General features: G+C 35.6%; 3 protein-coding genes across 4 annotated transcripts; 2 read left to right on the top strand and 1 right to left on the bottom strand.

Annotated features, from left to right (window-relative positions):
• Positions 1 to 970: 970 nt before the first annotated feature.
• On the top strand, positions 971 to 18156 carry LOC123867276. Its single transcript, XM_045909262.1, has 8 exons — positions 971 to 1373; positions 2148 to 2353; positions 3486 to 3704; positions 4858 to 5116; positions 13516 to 13709; positions 16425 to 16526; positions 16832 to 16968; positions 17907 to 18156. Exons 1-8 carry the CDS (start codon positions 1115 to 1117, stop codon positions 18136 to 18138), a joined length of 1608 nt encoding a protein of 535 aa, XP_045765218.1. The 5' UTR covers positions 971 to 1114; the 3' UTR covers positions 18139 to 18156.
• Positions 7592 to 10505, top strand: LOC123865113. Of its 2 annotated transcripts, none has more exons than XM_045905988.1 (2): positions 7592 to 7832; positions 8321 to 10466. In XM_045905988.1, the coding sequence occupies exon 2, from the start codon at positions 8328 to 8330 to the stop codon at positions 9897 to 9899; it is 1572 nt and encodes a 523-aa protein (XP_045761944.1). In that variant the 5' UTR covers positions 7592 to 7832; positions 8321 to 8327; the 3' UTR covers positions 9900 to 10466. The 2 variants fall into 2 exon arrangements, with proteins under 2 accessions (XP_045761944.1, XP_045762022.1); XM_045906066.1 differs by lacking the exon at positions 7592 to 7832 and adding an exon at positions 7842 to 7988 and having other exon boundaries at positions 8321 to 10505.
• On the bottom strand, positions 12217 to 13977 carry LOC123866504 (alpha N-terminal protein methyltransferase 1-like). The gene is made up of 2 exons (XM_045908176.1): positions 13332 to 13977; positions 12217 to 12536 (listed from the first exon to the last, which is right to left on the bottom strand). The coding sequence occupies exons 1-2, from the start codon at positions 13772 to 13774 to the stop codon at positions 12296 to 12298; spliced, it is 684 nt and encodes a 227-aa protein (XP_045764132.1). The 5' UTR covers positions 13775 to 13977; the 3' UTR covers positions 12217 to 12295.
• Positions 18157 to 18239: the final 83 nt, after the last annotated feature.

Here is an 18239-nt window from a genome sequence, read left to right as displayed (position 1 = left end):
TCTATCATCTCTATGGCTTGTGCTTTGATTATGTTTGACTAGCTGACGCCCGCGACTTCGTCCGCGTGGATTTAGGATTTTCGGGATAACAAGTAGCCTATGTGCTAATCCAGAATAATATCTATCTCCATTCCGAATTTCAGCCAAATCCGTCCTGTGGTTTTTCCGTGAAGGAATAACAAACATACACACACACACACACACACATACAAACTTTCGCCTTTATAATATTATATAAAATAGTGTGATTATGTTTGCCGCCCCCCTGGCCGCCCCTTTGTGTGGTGTTGCTAAGAAAAAAACAAAATTTCACATTTTTTTTTTAAATATTGGAGTCATGCCCATGTCATGCCATTATTACATATGTATAACCATGCCATGGACTTTGTCTGTGTTGGTTTTAGCTGGCGGGCGTGCTCTGCCTTTTTGGAGTGTTTTTTTTGTTAAAACTGACTGGAAAGCGCTCTAAGGGGGTGCAGTGCGTATGTCGGCGAGCGCCGGCACAGACGGGGTCCATATTTGTATAGTTTAACTAACTGTTTACAAATATCTACAAACTTGACATTGGCTAATCTTTGTAAAGCCAGACAAGAGAGAAAAAAAAAACCATGCCATATATTCTGATAAGTGTCTGATAATAATACAGCATAAATATGTCTGCATCTTATAGCTATATTTAGCACTAGGTAAGTGTAGTATTTGAGCAGGTAAAAATTGGTTGCAAATCTCTGGCCCAAAGAGTTTTTTTTTCTCTCGTCTGGCTGGCCCAAAGAGTTTTTTTTTTCTCTCGTCTCGAGCCCAAAGAGTACCTACGTTATCACTACGTTATAACCTAGCCTCTATCAATAGTTAATCTGTGACAATTGACAGCTGTCACACGATTTAAGTCATATTTTATGAACTTTAAAATCTGATATCTGATCAGAATGTTCAGAATTCAGAAGTTTCTGAATGATGTTTTGTTTTGGTGTTGTGTTATTTATCATTATCAATGAATTACATTCTTAAACAATGTTCATATTCTATTAGTTAAGAAATACCGATTATAGCTTTAACAAAAAGTCAACTCTTTTCTAAGGACCAACTTACAGTCATTATTCAATAAAAATCAACTATGAGTTTGCCTCTACCTATACCACCGTGTGCGAAAAGAGACGGCCTAAGCGGGCTAAGCTGTGAACGATTTGAGTACGCTAGTACAATGGCTACAACTTTATTAGCACCGGTTAAAACCGAACGTGAGATCCTGGAACACTCAATGTCGGAAGATGATCCTAATGCTAATACTCAGTTACCGAGTGAAGTAGGAAAGCAGCCCCGATGGGGCCCGCGGCACCGAGGCGCACAAGAACTCGCAGAACTTTATAGTCCAGGTGAAAACTTTCCCATAACCTTCACTTGAAGAATCATAATTGTTCAATATTATTTATTCATTTTTAACAGGCTATAGACTGTTTGAGTCGTAATGCTACTTGTGTGAATACTTATTTGATTTGCATAACTTTTACTAGATGTGTAAACAAAACTATAATATTATGTAGTGTAATTATATTTTATATTATATTATATAAGGTAAGTATTTTATAAAATAAAGTTCAGTTATAACTGAACTTCACCGCACCTTATTCAACTTATTTAACTACTTCGTAGTAAGGCTGGTTGACCTATAGGTCAACCAGCCTTACTACGAAGTAGTTAAATAGGTACATACTTACTTATTATGTCTATCCATGTATAATGTATATTACATATGTCCATGTAGATTCAGGTTTTTTCAAATCCTAATAAGTAACTATATCTGCATCCGGGCTACAAGCTTCTTCTTCTTCTCTCTGGGCTGGTTTCCGCACTTAAACGTTTCTGTCTGTTGTGCGTGCATTGCCCCTCCCTGCCGGAGTTCACTCCAGCCATCCAAGTTCGGGCTACAAGCTATCTCTGTACCAAATTGATAATGCACCAACTTCATCCCTCAAGATTTAAAACATTTAGGCCTTGAAAAACCCTGTCTATGTCCATCCCTGTAATGCAAACCTTTGTACCAAATGTCAAAATCAGTTAAACAGAAGCTAGCAGACAGACAGACACACTTTCATATTTATAATATTAATATAGTATGGATTATAATATGCAAATTTTTCCTTTAATAGGAAAACGGCTGCAGGAGTGGGTATGTGTTATAGTCTGTTGCACATTATGTGCATGTGCAGGCTTTCTAATGGCCAGATATATCCATGCAGATGCTTCTCTATTACTGGCTGCCATAGCTGGTGTATTGACAGCAGATTTTGCTTCAGGGGTTGTCCACTGGGCTGCTGACACTTGGGGAGCTGTTGATCTCCCTATTATAGGCAAGGTATTGAACAAATAAGATAAGCATTACTTCAGAAGTCTGTAAAGATATTGTAGCTTCTATGGCCTTTTACACTGTGGGCCACTGTTCTGCTAGAGCTTATTTTATAAATTACTAGCTGATGCCCGCAGCTTCGCCCGCGTGGATTGGTCAGATCCCCTGCAGCATCAGGATTGAGGAGTTGGACTCCAAATTTTTTATGAAACAATGTCGCAAAGTTCCTCTATCGATTAAAAAAGAAATGACGCAAATCGGTTCAGAAATCTCGGAGATTTCGGTGTACATAGGTAGAAAAACACAACTCCCTTTTTAAAAGTCGGTTAAAAAAGTAGCCTATTTTACGCCCTGGTCAATCTTCTACTTGCCTGTGAAAGTCCCGTCAAAATCGGTTCAGCCGTTCCAAAGATTAGCCTTTTCAAACAGACAGACAGACAGACAGACAGACAGACAGACAGACAGACAGACAAAAATTTTAAAAACGTGTGATTCAGTTATGGTATCGTTCAAATAACCATATGAGCTTAATATGAGGTAGTTATTTCGAAATTACAGACAGACACTCCAATTTTATTTATTAGTATAGATAATATTAAATTCTATTGAAAGTAGCAGCACATAGAATTATAGCATAATACTGGAGCTATTTTTAATAAGTAACAAGTTGTCATTTAACTTTGACTTATCTCATGCTATGGCAGGTTACAGTTCTTGTTTATACAGTCACATAGGTACTTAAAACCCATGAATATGAAATTAGTGCAGATTTTGAGGTCCTTAGATGGTGAAAATTTTGTATGTCTTAAGTAGAAGAACCACAGTTTTACAATCTATACAGTTGCACAACGAATGTACTTGTACAGAAAAACGCTGGGGGGTCTATGCGGTGCGTGAGCCTCGGCATGCATTGCACCAAATAGTCCTATAGGTAAATTTATTGTAACAACCTCCCTGTGTCTGGCTCAGTGATTGATACCTACTTACAAATGCAAGCAAGATGTTCATGGTCCATAATGAGGAAACAATCATTTCTAAATTGGCTCTCTCAGGGTCTGGCCTAAAATTAGAGTTTTTTTTTTGTTATGACTACTGCTCACGCTTTATGGGAAAATTATAATTACGCTTTTTTTGTCTACAGAATTTTATACGGCCTTTCCGTGAACATCACATCGATCCTACTTCAATAACGCGGCATGACTTTGTCGAAACAAATGGTGATAATTTCGCTATCACAATTCCTGTACTGGGAAGGATTGTTTGGCAGCTGCTTACATATGATGCTTTCACAATACAAGAGCAATTTCATTGGATTGCATATTGGTATTTGTGCTGTATTTTTGTGGCAATGACAAATCAGGTAAGTAATTCTTTTAAAGTTTTCTCCAATGAAATGCTTGGAAAGCAGGGTGTTGTACCTACCTATTAAGTTTTCGTGGTTTTTAGAAAAAAACTGCTCAAGTGCGAGTCAAACTGTCGAGACCTGCGAAGGGAATCAAAACCTAATACTAGCTGATGCCCGCGACTTCGTTCGCGTGGATGTAGGTTTTTTAAAAATCCCGTGGGAACTCTTTGATTTTCCGGGATAAAAAGTAGCCTATGTGCTAATTCAGGATGTAATCTATCTACATTCTAAATTTCAGCCCAATCCGCCCAGTAATTTTTTGCGTGAAGGAGTAACAAACATACACACACAAACACACACACTTCACACACATACAAACTTTCGCCTTTTTAATATCATAGTGGAATAGGATACCTACTTTCATTTCTCCTGAGCACAACTAAATGAAAAATCCGAAAACCATCACATCACACAAAAGTGTTATTAGGGTACAATACCCTTCCTGTGCTAATTTGACTCGCATTTGACTGGCTTTTTGTTTCTTTTGTGTGTTTGTGTGTGCCGTGTACTGTGTTTGCATTATGGCCCCAAATAAAAAAAAAAATATTTATTTATTCTTTGAATACTTACTTACTTTCTGATCTTCAAAAGTTCTTCATTAAAATGTTTTTAATACATATGATTACAAATTGCAATCTGCTTTTAGGAAACCAATAATAATTAGGTACAATGTAAAATGGTTATCAGTACTTTAGCGCATAGCGAGCCGCTTAATATGGTTGAGTTATGGACTTGCCCCACTTTGCTATTCCCGATTATACTCGCGCTTTGAGCAACTTTTGTCTAAGCAAAAGTTTTTTCTGCGACAAAATGTTGCAGTGCAAAGTTCGCTCAAATCTTTCGAAATGTGATTTGACAGATTTGATGTGAAAGACGCAACTATCGGCAAAAATTACTCATGCGCGCGCGAACTATATTATGAGCTATATTAATTGACGTGGCTTAGACACGCCTTGTTGATAGGTTTTTGCTGTGGTCTATCACTCTTCCTATGTATATAGTCGGTCTCTGGAGGAGACATGGCTATTCACGGTCCGCGCCACGTTTCCTCCGCAGCGCACCGCAAGAGCGATCGATCATGCGAGTCAGTGGCTGTCGCGCGTTGCAGATCCACAAGTGGTCGCACACGTACTTCGGGCTGCCCGCGTGGGTGGTGTGGCTGCAGGAGTGGCACGTCGTGCTGCCGCGCCGCCACCACCGCATACACCACGTTGCGCCGCACGAGACTTACTTTTGCATAACCACAGGTTGGCTAAATTGGCCCCTAGAGAAATTGCAGTTCTGGTCTACTCTAGAAATTATCATAGAAGCTATGACTGGCTGCAAGCCGCGGGCCGACGATATGAAATGGGCCCAGAAACGTTCCTAGAACCGACTCTGTCCAGTAAGATAATTTTTATACTACTTATTGCAACTAGACAGTAATAAAATAACAATAATATAATTAATTAATTTGCTAAGGAAAAAGTGTCTTGCTCTTTATAGCTGTTATTTTAATGCTTATGACAAAGTGTGATAAAAGTGATTATTTATTGAATATATTTAAGAACCGAAAGATGTTTTTTTTTATCATCTATTGAAGTATATGTAGTTGTATTTTGAATTTTTCATAAGCCAGTATTTTGGTGGATACCTACTTGACAGATTAAAATATTATTTTTTAATCATCAATATCTATTCCGTCCGTTTATATTCCTCCTGAAAAGAGACACCTGCATTGGCTGAGATTAATTTTAGAACATTTGTTAGCTATAGGAACCGACTTATAATAAAACTGTTAGTAAGTACCTACTGAACGATTTATATATTATACTGAACCGCCAAATAAACTTTATCGACTAAAGGCCGATTCACACCAAGCGCGTACACGTGACACGTGCGTAGTGACGCGCGTAAACCCTTAACACACTGGGTTACGCATACGTCCACTCTTTATGCAAGCGGTGTGCCATGTTTCATACAGTTCCATACATTACAACGCAATGATACGCGCTACGTCTACGCTTATGCAGCCTGGGTGAACGAGCTATTAATCTGAAGAATTTTTATGTTTTAGAATTCTTCAGCTATTTGTGCGGTTATGAAAGCAACCTCTAATAAATCCATTTCGAAAGTTAAAGTCAGAAGATGCATTATAATATCCCAGAGCCCAAAAGTATTTTTAGAGTTCCGTACCAAAACGGTAAAAATGGAACCCTTATGGTGCGATTTTCCGTCCGTCCGTCCGCCTGTCTGTCAGACGATTATTTCGGTAACTATACTTATTATAAAACTATCGACAAGCAATTTGGCATAGTTGTAAAAAAGTATTATCATCATTGGGATCAAAAAAATCCAAAAATATTTTTAGTTTAATTAAAAAGGGGGAAAGGGGGGAGGGATCAGGGGGTTTGAAATTTCAAAGTACTATATCACGTAAAGAGCTGAAGTTTCCCTGTACCTCCTAATTGGTTTTGGATCTCATCATACTGTGCCAGTTAAAAAAACACACTGTAAGTATACATATTGAGAAAATAAGCGTAAAGGTGCCCACACACTCGAACTGAACTGCAGCTGGACTGCGCGTCGCGGCAGCGCTCTGCACTATCTTCTCTTCTCTTCTCGTGAGAGAATATCTATCGTGCAGCGCGCTGCCGCGACGCGCAGTTCAGTTCGAGTGCGTGGGCACCTTAAATTCTAACAATAAAAAGTATTTTGATAATGCATATTTTGACCATTTTTAGGGTTCCGTACCTCAAAAGGAAAAACGGAATCCTTATAGGATCACTTTGTTGTTTGTCTGTCCGTTGTTAGGGTTCCGTACCTCAAAATAAAAAGCGGAACCCTTACAGGACCACTTTGTTGTCTGTCTGTCCATCTGTCGTGTCTGTCAAGAAAACCTATAGGGTACTTCTTGACCTAGAATCATGTTTGGCAAGTAGGTCTTATAACACAAGTAAAGGAATAAGTCTGAAAACAGTGAATTTGTTGTTACATCACAAAAAAATTTAAAATGTGTTCATGAAAAAATTCATTTACTAAATCACATATAGATGGCGCTGTTGTTATTAACTTGCAGTGTTGCACATAAAAATGATAAAATATCTTGTACGATGGTATGGAACCCTCGCATGAGTCCGACTCGCACTTGACCGGTTTTTTTTGCGTGGATGCATTGGCATTTTGATAGTGGATATATTTCGACGTCTAATGATGGTGAACCATTGAATGACTGACGGTAACGCAGTGGTGCAGGTCACGTGCGTTACTGGAGCTGCAACATGGCAAAGCTAAGGATCTTCGTTGGAATAAATCATCTAGATAATTATTATTAATGTATAAAATTAGGTCGAATGTGGTCCAGAAGTTCCCGAAAGGCAGAGATGGTAACGTTACAACGTTTAACGTCTGCGTAAAATACAGAAATCCTTCGTGGGGCTAATAAGTAATTAGTTGGTTTTATAATATGGTTCCAAAAGAATTTTTAGATGCTCTTGAAGACTCAAAAATACTTTTAAAATTTAATTGAGTGAAAATATTATTTTGAATTTATAGGAAAAAAACATACCTAACGATTAAATTACTACACTTATACTACCTGATTATTTTTTACAAATTATACCTCATTTTTTTAACACAATTCATGAAAATACCTATATAGTAATGAGTACCTACCCAATGACGAATTGAACCGTAAATTAAAAAGTAGATTTATGTTTCAAGTAAGAAACTGCGCGCTTACTGCCATATTATTAGTTCACTGTAATAATATGTTATACATCGATGGTTACGATGCGATATAATAATGTAATATGAATGACAGCTGGCAGATTTCATTTATAGATTTGGAGGTTGAAATCGTGTGCGCATGCGCGCGCATAAGTTCATGAAAATAGTTTAAAAAATAGTATTAAAGTATCTTCGCTACTTAAAACATTTATACCTACCTATTTACTTTCTTTATTATTAGGTACCTAACCAATTACCTACTTGGAAAGTAGGTACCTATTCAGAGCTAAAGACAGTGATAAAAATAGATCTGTGTGATGTCGAACATGCAAGTGTTACAGTTGTAAGCCATCGCCCACGATCTTTATTAACAAGGTAGAATTTTTAACCTAGCCTTTATTTAAATATTTATTTATTTTACCTAATATGCATAACATGTGATTTTTGCCTGCCTCGAATTATCGAAGAGTTCGTTTTAGTTCCATCCATCAAATAATATCCATGTAATATACTTACCTCATACCTAATAACGTATCTATTATTATTATTGGTAGTTCGTAGACATGCTCCGATTTTAAAGTAGGTAGGTAAACAGGTAGGTACCTACCTACTGTGTTTACATCGTATTCAATTGTAATCTTATACCAGTCGGCAGTTCACAACTAATTAGGTATAAGGGAATAGATTGGGGAAAATGATTGACAATGATGACCAAATAGGCAAGTTTCTAGCCTATGAGCATATTTCCCTATGGACTGTGGAAGGTAAATGTTAGCTAGTACCTATCGGTTCGGTTGATCTTAGGGCTTAAATAAAACAGGCTATAAGTAGCTACCTACCTTAAAAATGCGTCTTTTTTTCAGATTAATCATGGCGAGATATAAGAAAGTAAACACTCTTGAATGTTTGGCACTAACCAAACTAGGAGATTGGATTGCAAAGCAAACAGAAAGGCAAATGTTGTCCACGGCAATACTTGCCCAACAAAACCCAAACCAAACGCAAATAGCATTAAACCGGTATATTGAAAATATACGTTGTTATTTAGATTTTCATGTGCCATGGATGCTTCATGACAAATTAGCGAATGAAGCTATTAAAGCCTTGTCTGACTTAATAGAAAAGACAAAGAATTCTTTGGGATTTCGAGGCTCGATGGGAAAGTTTGTCAGTCAAATGAATGTTATCGTAAAAATGACTGAAGTTTTGTTCACCAAAAATTTTACTTGTGTTTCCATTGATAGTATACCGAAAATGATGCGTACTGTATTCTATTCAAAGCTACATATGTTAACTGGCCTTGTATATTTAAATTTAGGATCTCTTTCCGGCGGCTGGAAGACTGCTGACATGGAAGAGTCGATCATATCGGCTTTAAAGCAACTGCACTGCCTTAAGTATCTCATTATAAATTACGATTGCACAGATAACATATTAAGGTGTATAGTGCAAAATTGTACAAAAATTAAAAAATTAGATGTTTCATGTTCTAAATCTGTAACTAATAAAAGCATAGACATAATAAGTAAGCTGAAAGGTTTGAAGTCTATTCAGCTGTATCATACGTTTGTTACATGGGAAGGGTTTGTTAATTTATTGATTCATTGTCCCAGCTTAGAAGACGTCGGTAGATGTGATGAAATTGGTAAAGTTTTGGAATTCATACACATAAATTGTCCTGAAACTTATCCTTTTAATCTTAAAATCTACGTTAGTAGGTATGCAACGAGCTACCACTTAGAGTTAGCAGTAGAAATGTGCCCAAACATTTGCTGTATGACCGTGTTTCATAATACTTTGCAAAGTGATCTGATGGTACTAATCGGATTAAAAAATTTGTTTGATTTGAAATTATTATCATGTGATTTTTATGCAGACCAAATAAAACAAGTACTTCAAGTAAAAGGTTGCAACCTCTTAAAGTTACATCTCGAACATGTGGATCAAATTGACTTGAATGCATTAATGTATATAAGCCAATTGTGTCCTTTACTTGAAAGTTTGACTTTTTATAATTGCACTTTAATTCAACACACATCTTTGTATACCAAAAAACTGGAAATTTTGCCCTTTAGAAATTTAAAAAAGCTAACGTGTGTTTCATCTTTTACCGACGAACAGTTGTTATTCCTATTGACTAATTGTGTTAATGTGGAATTTATCCAAATAGGAACAGCTATTCAACTTACAGATGAATTTGTGTTTAAGATATTGGAAATTAATCCGATGATTTATTTAAAAGAATTACGAATAATGCAATCAGACTTTTTAACAATGTTATCGGTAGAAAGAATTATTCAGAGTTGTATGAGTCTAGAGATATTAGTAGAATTAGAGAGTTGGTCTTTAATAACGGAAAACGATCGAGAATATGTAAGAAATTACATTAAAATCAACAACTATAACGTAGACATATCTCCAATACGTCGATATGATGCATAAGTTTCAGAAAACTACACAAAAGTAGGTACCTACGCGAAACGCGATAAGAACGATCTTCACTCATCTGATAACCAAACGAATTATATAAGTAGTTATCTACTAATCGAAAACAGTGAATGAAAAGAAACAAGAAAATGTAGGGCTGCCTAAAGATAACCTGTCAAGAGTCAGGGTTGCCACACTTTGATGAGACAGCAGGAATCTGCTCTCGATTGGTATCAAATTCGTTAGGTAATCAGATTGGTGAAGAAATTTAAATTTGCTCCTTCTTTATTTATTGCTATAGGCACACGCTTGACCACAGTCACACTTGATGTGTGTGTGATGATATGGCCTAGGATTCATTTACCTTGAAGAAAGTTTCCTAGCAATTACAATCTGGGTAACTTTGATACAAGTTAAGGATATCCAGATTTGTAATTGGTAGGAACCTTTCGATAGCCTCACTGTGCCGGGATTGTGAAGGAATTCTTTTTATTGATTTATATTATGCTGCTGGCTCCGAAGCTGGATTTGCAACAATGAAAAAAAAACGGCCAAGTGCGAGTTAGACTCGCGCACTGAGGGTTCCGTACTCGGGTATTTTTTCCAACATTTTGCACAAAAAAATAAATCAAAAACTATTTTACATAAAAATAAATAAATATCTATTTTAGAATGGACAGGTAAAGCCCTTTCAAATGATATCCCACTTGGTTATTTTACTTTGAAAATTGAAACACATATTAATTTTTTTTAAATGATGTAACCACAAATTCGCGGTTTTCAGATTTATTCCTATACATGCTATAAGACCTACCTACCTACCAAATTTCATGATTCTAGGTTAACGGGAAGTACCTTATAGGTTTCTTGACAGACACGACGGACGGACGGACGGACGGACGGACGGACAGACAGACAGACAGACAGACTGACAACAAAGTGATCCTATAAGGGTTCTGTTTTTCCTTTTGAGGTACGGAACCCTAAAAATGGCTGCGTTGTCAATAACTACCAAATCTGTCTCCGAATTGGGTTGTAGTAGTTGATAACGCGTCACATCACAACAAACAGTCTGATCTTGCATCAACTACAAATTCCAAAAAAAAGTGGATATGTAGAAAATGGTTACAAGACAAAGCCATTTAACACAATGAGAAAATGTTGAAACCCAAACTATTAAAGCTTGACACATAAGACCAGCATAAAAATACAGCATTGATAAAATTTTATCAAATCACCACCCTTCAGTGCTCCGCTTACCTCCATACTATCTCGAAAGTATTGAAAGTAACAGCGCCGTTAAAAGGTATTTTGGTACAAAGAATGTCAGCTGGAACACTGTCAAAGTAAAAGTGCTTGTGAAGAAGAAGACTGCGATGATGGGCGCTGGAGTAAATTGTGGCAAAAGGGACAGATATATGACCACTTGTGGTCACTGACCAATTTATAGTTTGTGCTACTTGTAGCATAAACTATAAATTGGTAATGAGTAACCTCAGATCCGCTTCAGCTGAACTCAGACCTTGATACCTGGTGCTCTGGTTTTGTTATAATGGAGGTAATATGTATCTTTTTTACCTCGAAATTAAATTAAGTAGGTACTTACTAATTTGTAATTTATTATTACTATATTGTACTATGTCCTAATAAATAAATAAATTTATTAAATAATACGTTTTTCAATGGGTATCTACCTACCTTCCTGAATAAATAATACAGATAATCACAGAAATATGAATGTTCTTTAATTACATAAGAGTAAGTACTTAAACACCTTTTTAGAGTTCTGTACCTTAAGAGAAAAAAACGGGTCAAGTGCGAATCGGGCCTCGCTCCTTTAGGGTTTCGCACATAATTATGAACATATTTTGGGTGTATGGAATATTTCTTTTCTTTAAAAATGAAAATATGAAGACATGTCGTAAAGTACATTATGACAAAAATGATTTTTATGTCATAGTTGAGTACAGTATTTTATAAGCTGCATGACTATATATTTTTTTTATCCAGTCATCTTTAATTTAGTACAAAACCAATTGAAAATAGTCGCATTTGTAAGTCGATCCAACATACAAAGTCCATTGAAAACATATGGTCTTGTTCACACCACTTTACAGAGATAGGTAGAGAGTTGAAATTTTCACAGAATATGTATGTATTTCTATTGACACTACAACAGCAAATAATAAAAACTTGGAAATGGCCACTAAGAAAATTAAAGTGTCATTTCTTGTATGGAACTCTTTGTGTGCAAGTCGAACTTGCACTTGACAGATTTTTTACTGAGGTGGGTTATTGCTGCTGTACTCTAAAATAAATATAAAGTGATACATTCTATGATCTTATTTATTTATTATTATAGTAAAATATGTACTTTCTTATTTCAATTATTTTGTGTTTGTATTTTAAGACTAACTTGTCTCAATATTGTCATCATTAGGAATGAGCGCAAACATGTAAACAGGGTATATTCCTGTCGGGAAGTTTGTTTGTTTGCACTGCTTTATCCTTTTAAGTTTGGCTAGTTTAAATATTCTTAAGTACTCCTTTAATGGTCGTGTAACTGAAGAATCTGTTTCATCTCCTTCCGTCTTACCTGATGATGTGACATTCTCTTTTACAATCAAAACACCGTTTTGTGCAAGTGCATTCCTAAAACAATATAGAATTTTGTTAAACCTTTTATTGGTATATTACACTATGTTCACCTAGGTGATCAAGGTGGAGTAAAAAATGGCATCATATCACCCGGGAATTACATCACCTGAAGATTAACATAACAGTGGAGTGGCCAGTATGTCATATTTATTTTTTATATAAATTTTGGTACAGCAAAGTGATCTTAAATTATTTCAAGATGATTCAGTGTGCTTAGTATGAGAATTTATATTTAACCAATGTTAATAGAATTCAACAGTCAAAACAAAATAACATTAAAGTAAAATTGTTTGAAACTGTATTGTTTCTTTTTAGTAGGTAGAGTGAGCGATGAAACTAAGTTTGCACCCGTCCCGTCGCTTACACTGGTGGCCACAAACTGTTGTCACTACTTGTATCACAAATTTTAATTTCACAATGTTACCGCTTGGAGTGCTTTCTAAAATATTAAGGCCCATTTTAAATTATCGCTTAAGAGTTTCGCCCCTCAAATTCTATGTGAAACAACATTGAAGAGATGCAAAATTTTATATTAAGGCCTCAGGTGATATGATTCCACTTCAAAAACCTAGGTGATGTCACCTAGGTGAATAAAGAGGAATACTCGCGAATGATGAAGCGAAACCTCTTGAATGCTTGGGATGTGGACACACATACATACAATAACTTTTAGATCAACTAAATTGTGATAAAATAACTAAAATAGATTATTATAACTTTGTCATTCTTCAACTAGCAATTATTTAACATACTTATAAATAAGTATGTATAAAAGAATTATGTATTTACCTGCAACATTGGAGGTATGAAACCAAATCTTTATCAGTTAGGTAACCTAAAACCCATTGGTTCCAAATTACATCATATTTTTTCTCTGGTTCAAACTTTTGTAAACTTATTTGGTATAGTTTACCCATTTTAATTTTATACTCTCCAACAAAATCTATTATGGATTTAATAAATTTTTCGTCAGGTTCAATGACATCTACAGTGTCAAAGTGTGGTGCCAGTAAATACTTAGTGATTCTGCCAATGCCGGCGCCACAATCAAGAGCAGATCTAGTGGCTGGAGCATTCTTTGAAGATAATATTGACTGCAGGAACAATGTTGAGCCATCAATATCAATATCTGATATGAAACCAAAACCTCCAAGTACTCCGTCCAGTGTAGCTGGTATCTCAGCCCAATATTCTGAAGCTTTCTTGTAATTAATAACACTTTCTTTATTCATGCTTTATTTTCAAAACCCTACCTAATACCTATTCGTCTGTATTTAACACTTATTGTAAGAGTAACACACGGTCTTTTAAAAAATAGATAGCTATACCTATCTCAACACAAATGAAGTAAACATAAATAAACATGAGAAAACAGTAAAAATAAATAACCCCAGAGACCAAAATGAAAATATGGAAAATGACAACTAGAAATGTCAAATACAGATTATTTCAAACAAATGTACATTTACTCTTTGAACAAATGTCAAACTTAAAAATAATGATACCAGCCTAACAAAAAGTGTTGTCCTCGTGGTTCCGGTTCAATGAAAATGATTAATAAAATAATAATTCGTGCATAATGAGTTAAATAAACCTACGAAATGTGTAACTACGAGTTAAAAAGTAGCACTTATCACATATTATTTGAAAGACTTAAAGAAAGTAAGTAACTAAAAATAATTCACCTAAGCAATGTAAAACTCATAAATTGAGAATCAGTCCATACTTAATTTCATTTGAATCGGAATTATTTTCAATACATTTTGTTGTCTCATACATACACACTATCGGTATCGGTACCACATCTTTATCAAAGAGCTGTACAAAACAGGCAACACACGAAACTTCATTTTGAACCTCAGGGATTAATTAATGGACAAAGCATTCGTAAGTAGTTAGATGGAGGTCTATTTTTTAATCCCTTAGCTTGATTCCGTAAAACCTGCATCCAATCATTATTACAATAGTAATTGTTGTTATTGGCTAAAATGCTATTCTTGTTGCAACAATGCAATGTACCCAATACTGAGCGAGCGTCAACCAATCAGAGGTGATTGTGCGATCGTGAGTCGTGACATTGTAGCTGTCATTCTATCGCAATCGAGCCGTTAAAGCCGAAAGGATCGAAAGATCGAGTTACGTGTGGTCTATTTTTATCATGCTTTTACACAGTTAAAACAATTTGAATATTAAAGCTAAAGTCTATGATGTGATGCAATCGATACCTACCGATAACTAAGCTTTGATTAGATATAATATAATCAATGTAACTAAGTTAAAAACTGAACTTAATTAAAGAAACTTTTTTACAAAAATAAAACGCAATAGAAAACAAATGATTTCTATCGGATCGATTTAAAATGCATCGCATTGTAAACATCGAGTAAGTTCGATGAATCGATATTATGTCGAATTTATCCGCCGTCCCTAGTTAGTTGTTTGTCTGTCCAAACTTGTACTCCGTGTACTCCAAAGATAATAATTCCTATGTTTTTACTCTGTGGTCCAGCGTGACCAGATTATAGCAAATTGCTACTTTTTGGTAGATTTTAAGTGTCATTTCTTGTACGATGGTACCTTCGCGTGCGAGTCCACATGGCCAATTTTTTGTTCTTAATTTTTTTAGTGTAGCGACGCATTTTAAACTAACGAAAATTTAAGTACTCAAGTGTACCGTGACGAATGGAAGCAAGACCATCACTCACACACTCATTACCAGATCGCATTTAAAAATTCGTGTACAACAGCTACCTAAGACAAAAAATTTAAAAATAACTTTTAGTTTTACTATACTACCTGAAATTATCAACGGTCAAGTTTTTAGTATTCAAATTCAAATTCAAAATATTTTTATTCAATTAGGCTTTTACAAGTACTTTTAAATCGTCATGAGCATCTACCACTGGTTCCGAATGCCTTTCCTACCGAGAAGAACCAGCAAGAAACTCGGCGGTTGCTCTTTTTAAAGATTTGATATATTCGAATGGAAGCAAGATCATCACTCACACACTCATCATCAGATCGCATTTAAAAATTCGTGTACAACTAAGACAAAAAAATTTAAAATAATTTTTAGTTTTAATATACTACCTGAAATTATCAATGGTCAAGTTTTTAGTATTCAAGTTCAAATTCAAAATATTTTTATTCAATTAGGCTTTTATAAGTACTTTTGAATCGTCAAGAGCATCTACCTCTGGTTCCAAATGCCTGCCTACCGAGAAGAACCAGCAAGAAACTCGGCGGTTGCTCTTTTCAAAGATTTGATATACAATTTTATATGGATTGTTTTACACAAGTTAAAAAAATCTAATATGCTCCTGAAAAAACATATTACACAATCACAGATTATGTAAATAATAAAAGAGCGTGACCTGCAGCTCGTTCAGCAATGCGCTGGATTCTGGACTGCAATCACTTTTATACATGGCATAATATTGTACATCAAATCTTTGAAAAGAGCAACTGTCGAGTTTCTTGCTAGTTATTCTTGGTAGGAAAGGCATTCCGAACCAGAAGCATTTGTCGATTCAAGAGTACCTACGTGTAAAAGTATAATTGAATAAAAAATGTTTTATTTATTTTTGACGTGACAACGTCTTATAATTCGATAGAGCCGGCTGCACGCACGAAAAAACATGACTCATGCGGCCTTACCTCGCTCTGAGGCGTTCCATGTAAGGCTTGAAGTGCAAGCGAGAGCGCGGAACGAGCGACAAAGAAGCACAATCGGCCTTTGTTTTTTAAACCGACTTTACAGACAACCAATTTTTTTGTTATCTAATTTATGGTGATTTTTTTTCTTCATTCTATAACAGCAAAAATGGAATAGTTTGTCAGTATTTTCTAGTTCCGTTTAAGTAGATTTTGGTAGGTTTTTAGTTTTTACTTCCACAAGCAGTAGATTCGTCAAATAAAATCTGGCCACACTGCTGTGGTCTTTTTAAGTCAAGTTGGTTGCTGAAAAAGGTGTTTTCAAAAATGGTGTGTTTTGATTTTTAAAAGAAATCGAAGGATTTCCTAAACATCATAGGAATATTGTTAAAATGAAGTCGATAATAAAGATTAGCACTATACTATTTAGTCTATAATTATTATATTTGTTTTTTCCTCAACTGTTTAAATCATATTTTTACAATTTTTAGTTGAATTATGACTTCATATTAAATGTTATTAATATGTTTTTAAATACTTAATTACACTTTCATAAATAAAGAGTTCGGTGTGTCAAAAATGGAAGAGTTAATTGAATTCTCGGGTGTGAATAACATGGTGTTATTTATTTACAGGGGAAAGTCAAGTGTTCGGAATTGCGTACTAAAGACAAAAAGGAACTCTTCAAACAACTAGAAGAGTTAAAAACGGAGTTAACGAATTTACGTGTAGCTAAAGTTACCGGTGGAGTAGCATCAAAGCTGTCAAAAATGTAAGATTTTATCATAATAAGTACTACACATTACTTAGTTAAGTAAGTTATGCTACAGTAATCGCACTACATGGTCTGCATAGGTGCAGTTGGCTGTACGCAGGCCATGTATTCTTCCACTGTTGAGATCTGTTTCCGCCGCCCATTCATGTCTTGTGGTCAGATTGTAATATTTGATTTGTGATTACTGTAACAAGTTCTTTGTTGTGGGCTCAGCTTTAGTATTGCGTCCGCGGCGGAGAGGTATGATTGGGGGCAAGGGGGTTAGTTTTACTGAAGTTTGAGCTGAACTCTTCTCAGTTAATGGGCAAGACATTCATTTCTTTTACCCCACCCTCAACTATAAAGAGTTCAGCAGAAGAATAAAAGATATCCCAGAACGAATGTAATCACCCCTACTCCAATCAGTCTTGTCTGCCCTACCCCTAGTGTTGGTAAAGCGCGAAGCCAGAAGCTCGCGAAGGAGGTCCAAACGAAGCGAGCCTTCGAGGTTAAGTTGAGCGAAGGGGAGAGCCAGCGAGCGAAATAACAAAATTAAAATCTAGTGAACTATTATGAATCGCCGTTTTTAGCTTGCAGGGGGGGTTCACCCCCTCGCCCCCTACCACTCACCATTCTCCGCCGCGGGCTAAAGCTTAACCATGAGCTGTTAAGAATTGATTGTAGAAAAGAACTGAACGCTGAGCGTACTGAGATTTAGCAGGCTCGGTGATGTCAAGTATAGTAAAACTAAGACCATATATGTGAGGTTTTAGATTTACATTGAAGGTTAGTCTTAAATTACTTTCACAATACTGTAAACTAGTAATTAGGTAAACACTTCAGCGGACCATTTTTACATTATGCCTAAATTAATGAATAAAAATCTTGCCCTTATTATTTTTGTATCTACTTCTAGATTTAAACTTATTAAAAAAGAATGTTTTTCTTCTTTTCAGACGTGTAGTGAGAAAAGCAATTGCACGTGTTTACATTGTGTACCACCAAAACATGAAGGTAAATTTAAGAAATCACTACAAGAACAAGAAATATAAGCCACTCGATCTCAGGCCTAAGAAGACTCGTGCGATGCGTAAAGCTCTTACCAAACACGAAGCTAAAATAAAAACCCAGAAAGAGATCAGGAAGAAATCTCTGTTTCCTCCCAGAGTTTATGCAGTAAAAGCTTAAATAAACACTCAAAATTAATTTGTGCTTTGATTTTAATTTATATAATTAGGGGTTAGAGAATGGATTTGCCATCTAAAAATATTTCTTGATTCAAAAATTTT

This window comes from Maniola jurtina, chromosome 1 (genome assembly GCF_905333055.1).
Source record: "Maniola jurtina chromosome 1, ilManJurt1.1, whole genome shotgun sequence".
Taxonomy (NCBI): Eukaryota; Metazoa; Arthropoda; class Insecta; order Lepidoptera; family Nymphalidae; genus Maniola; species Maniola jurtina.
Note: the sequence above shows the minus strand (reverse complement) of the source record. Positions and strands in the feature narration are given on the sequence as shown.

Bases quoted from the DNA above. Each gene is read 5' to 3' on its own strand.
- LOC123867276 (XM_045909262.1), top strand. From the start codon at position 1,115: ATGAGTTTGCCTCTACCTATACCACCGTGTGCGAAAAGAGACGGCCTA. The intron at 5,117-13,515 runs AGAACCGACTCT...ATTTTTCGTCAG, and splicing joins ATGGGCCCAGAAACGTTCCT to GTTCAATGACATCTACAGTG. The intron at 16,969-17,906 runs GTAAGATTTTAT...TCTTCTTTTCAG, and splicing joins GCATCAAAGCTGTCAAAAAT to ACGTGTAGTGAGAAAAGCAA.
- LOC123865113 (XM_045906066.1), top strand. From the start codon at position 8,328: ATGGCGAGATATAAGAAAGTAAACACTCTTGAATGTTTGGCACTAACC.
- LOC123866504 (XM_045908176.1), bottom strand. From the start codon at position 13,774: ATGAATAAAGAAAGTGTTATTAATTACAAGAAAGCTTCAGAATATTGG. The intron at 12,537-13,331 runs GTAAATACATAA...ATATTGTTTTAG, and splicing joins TCATACCTCCAATGTTGCAG to GAATGCACTTGCACAAAACG.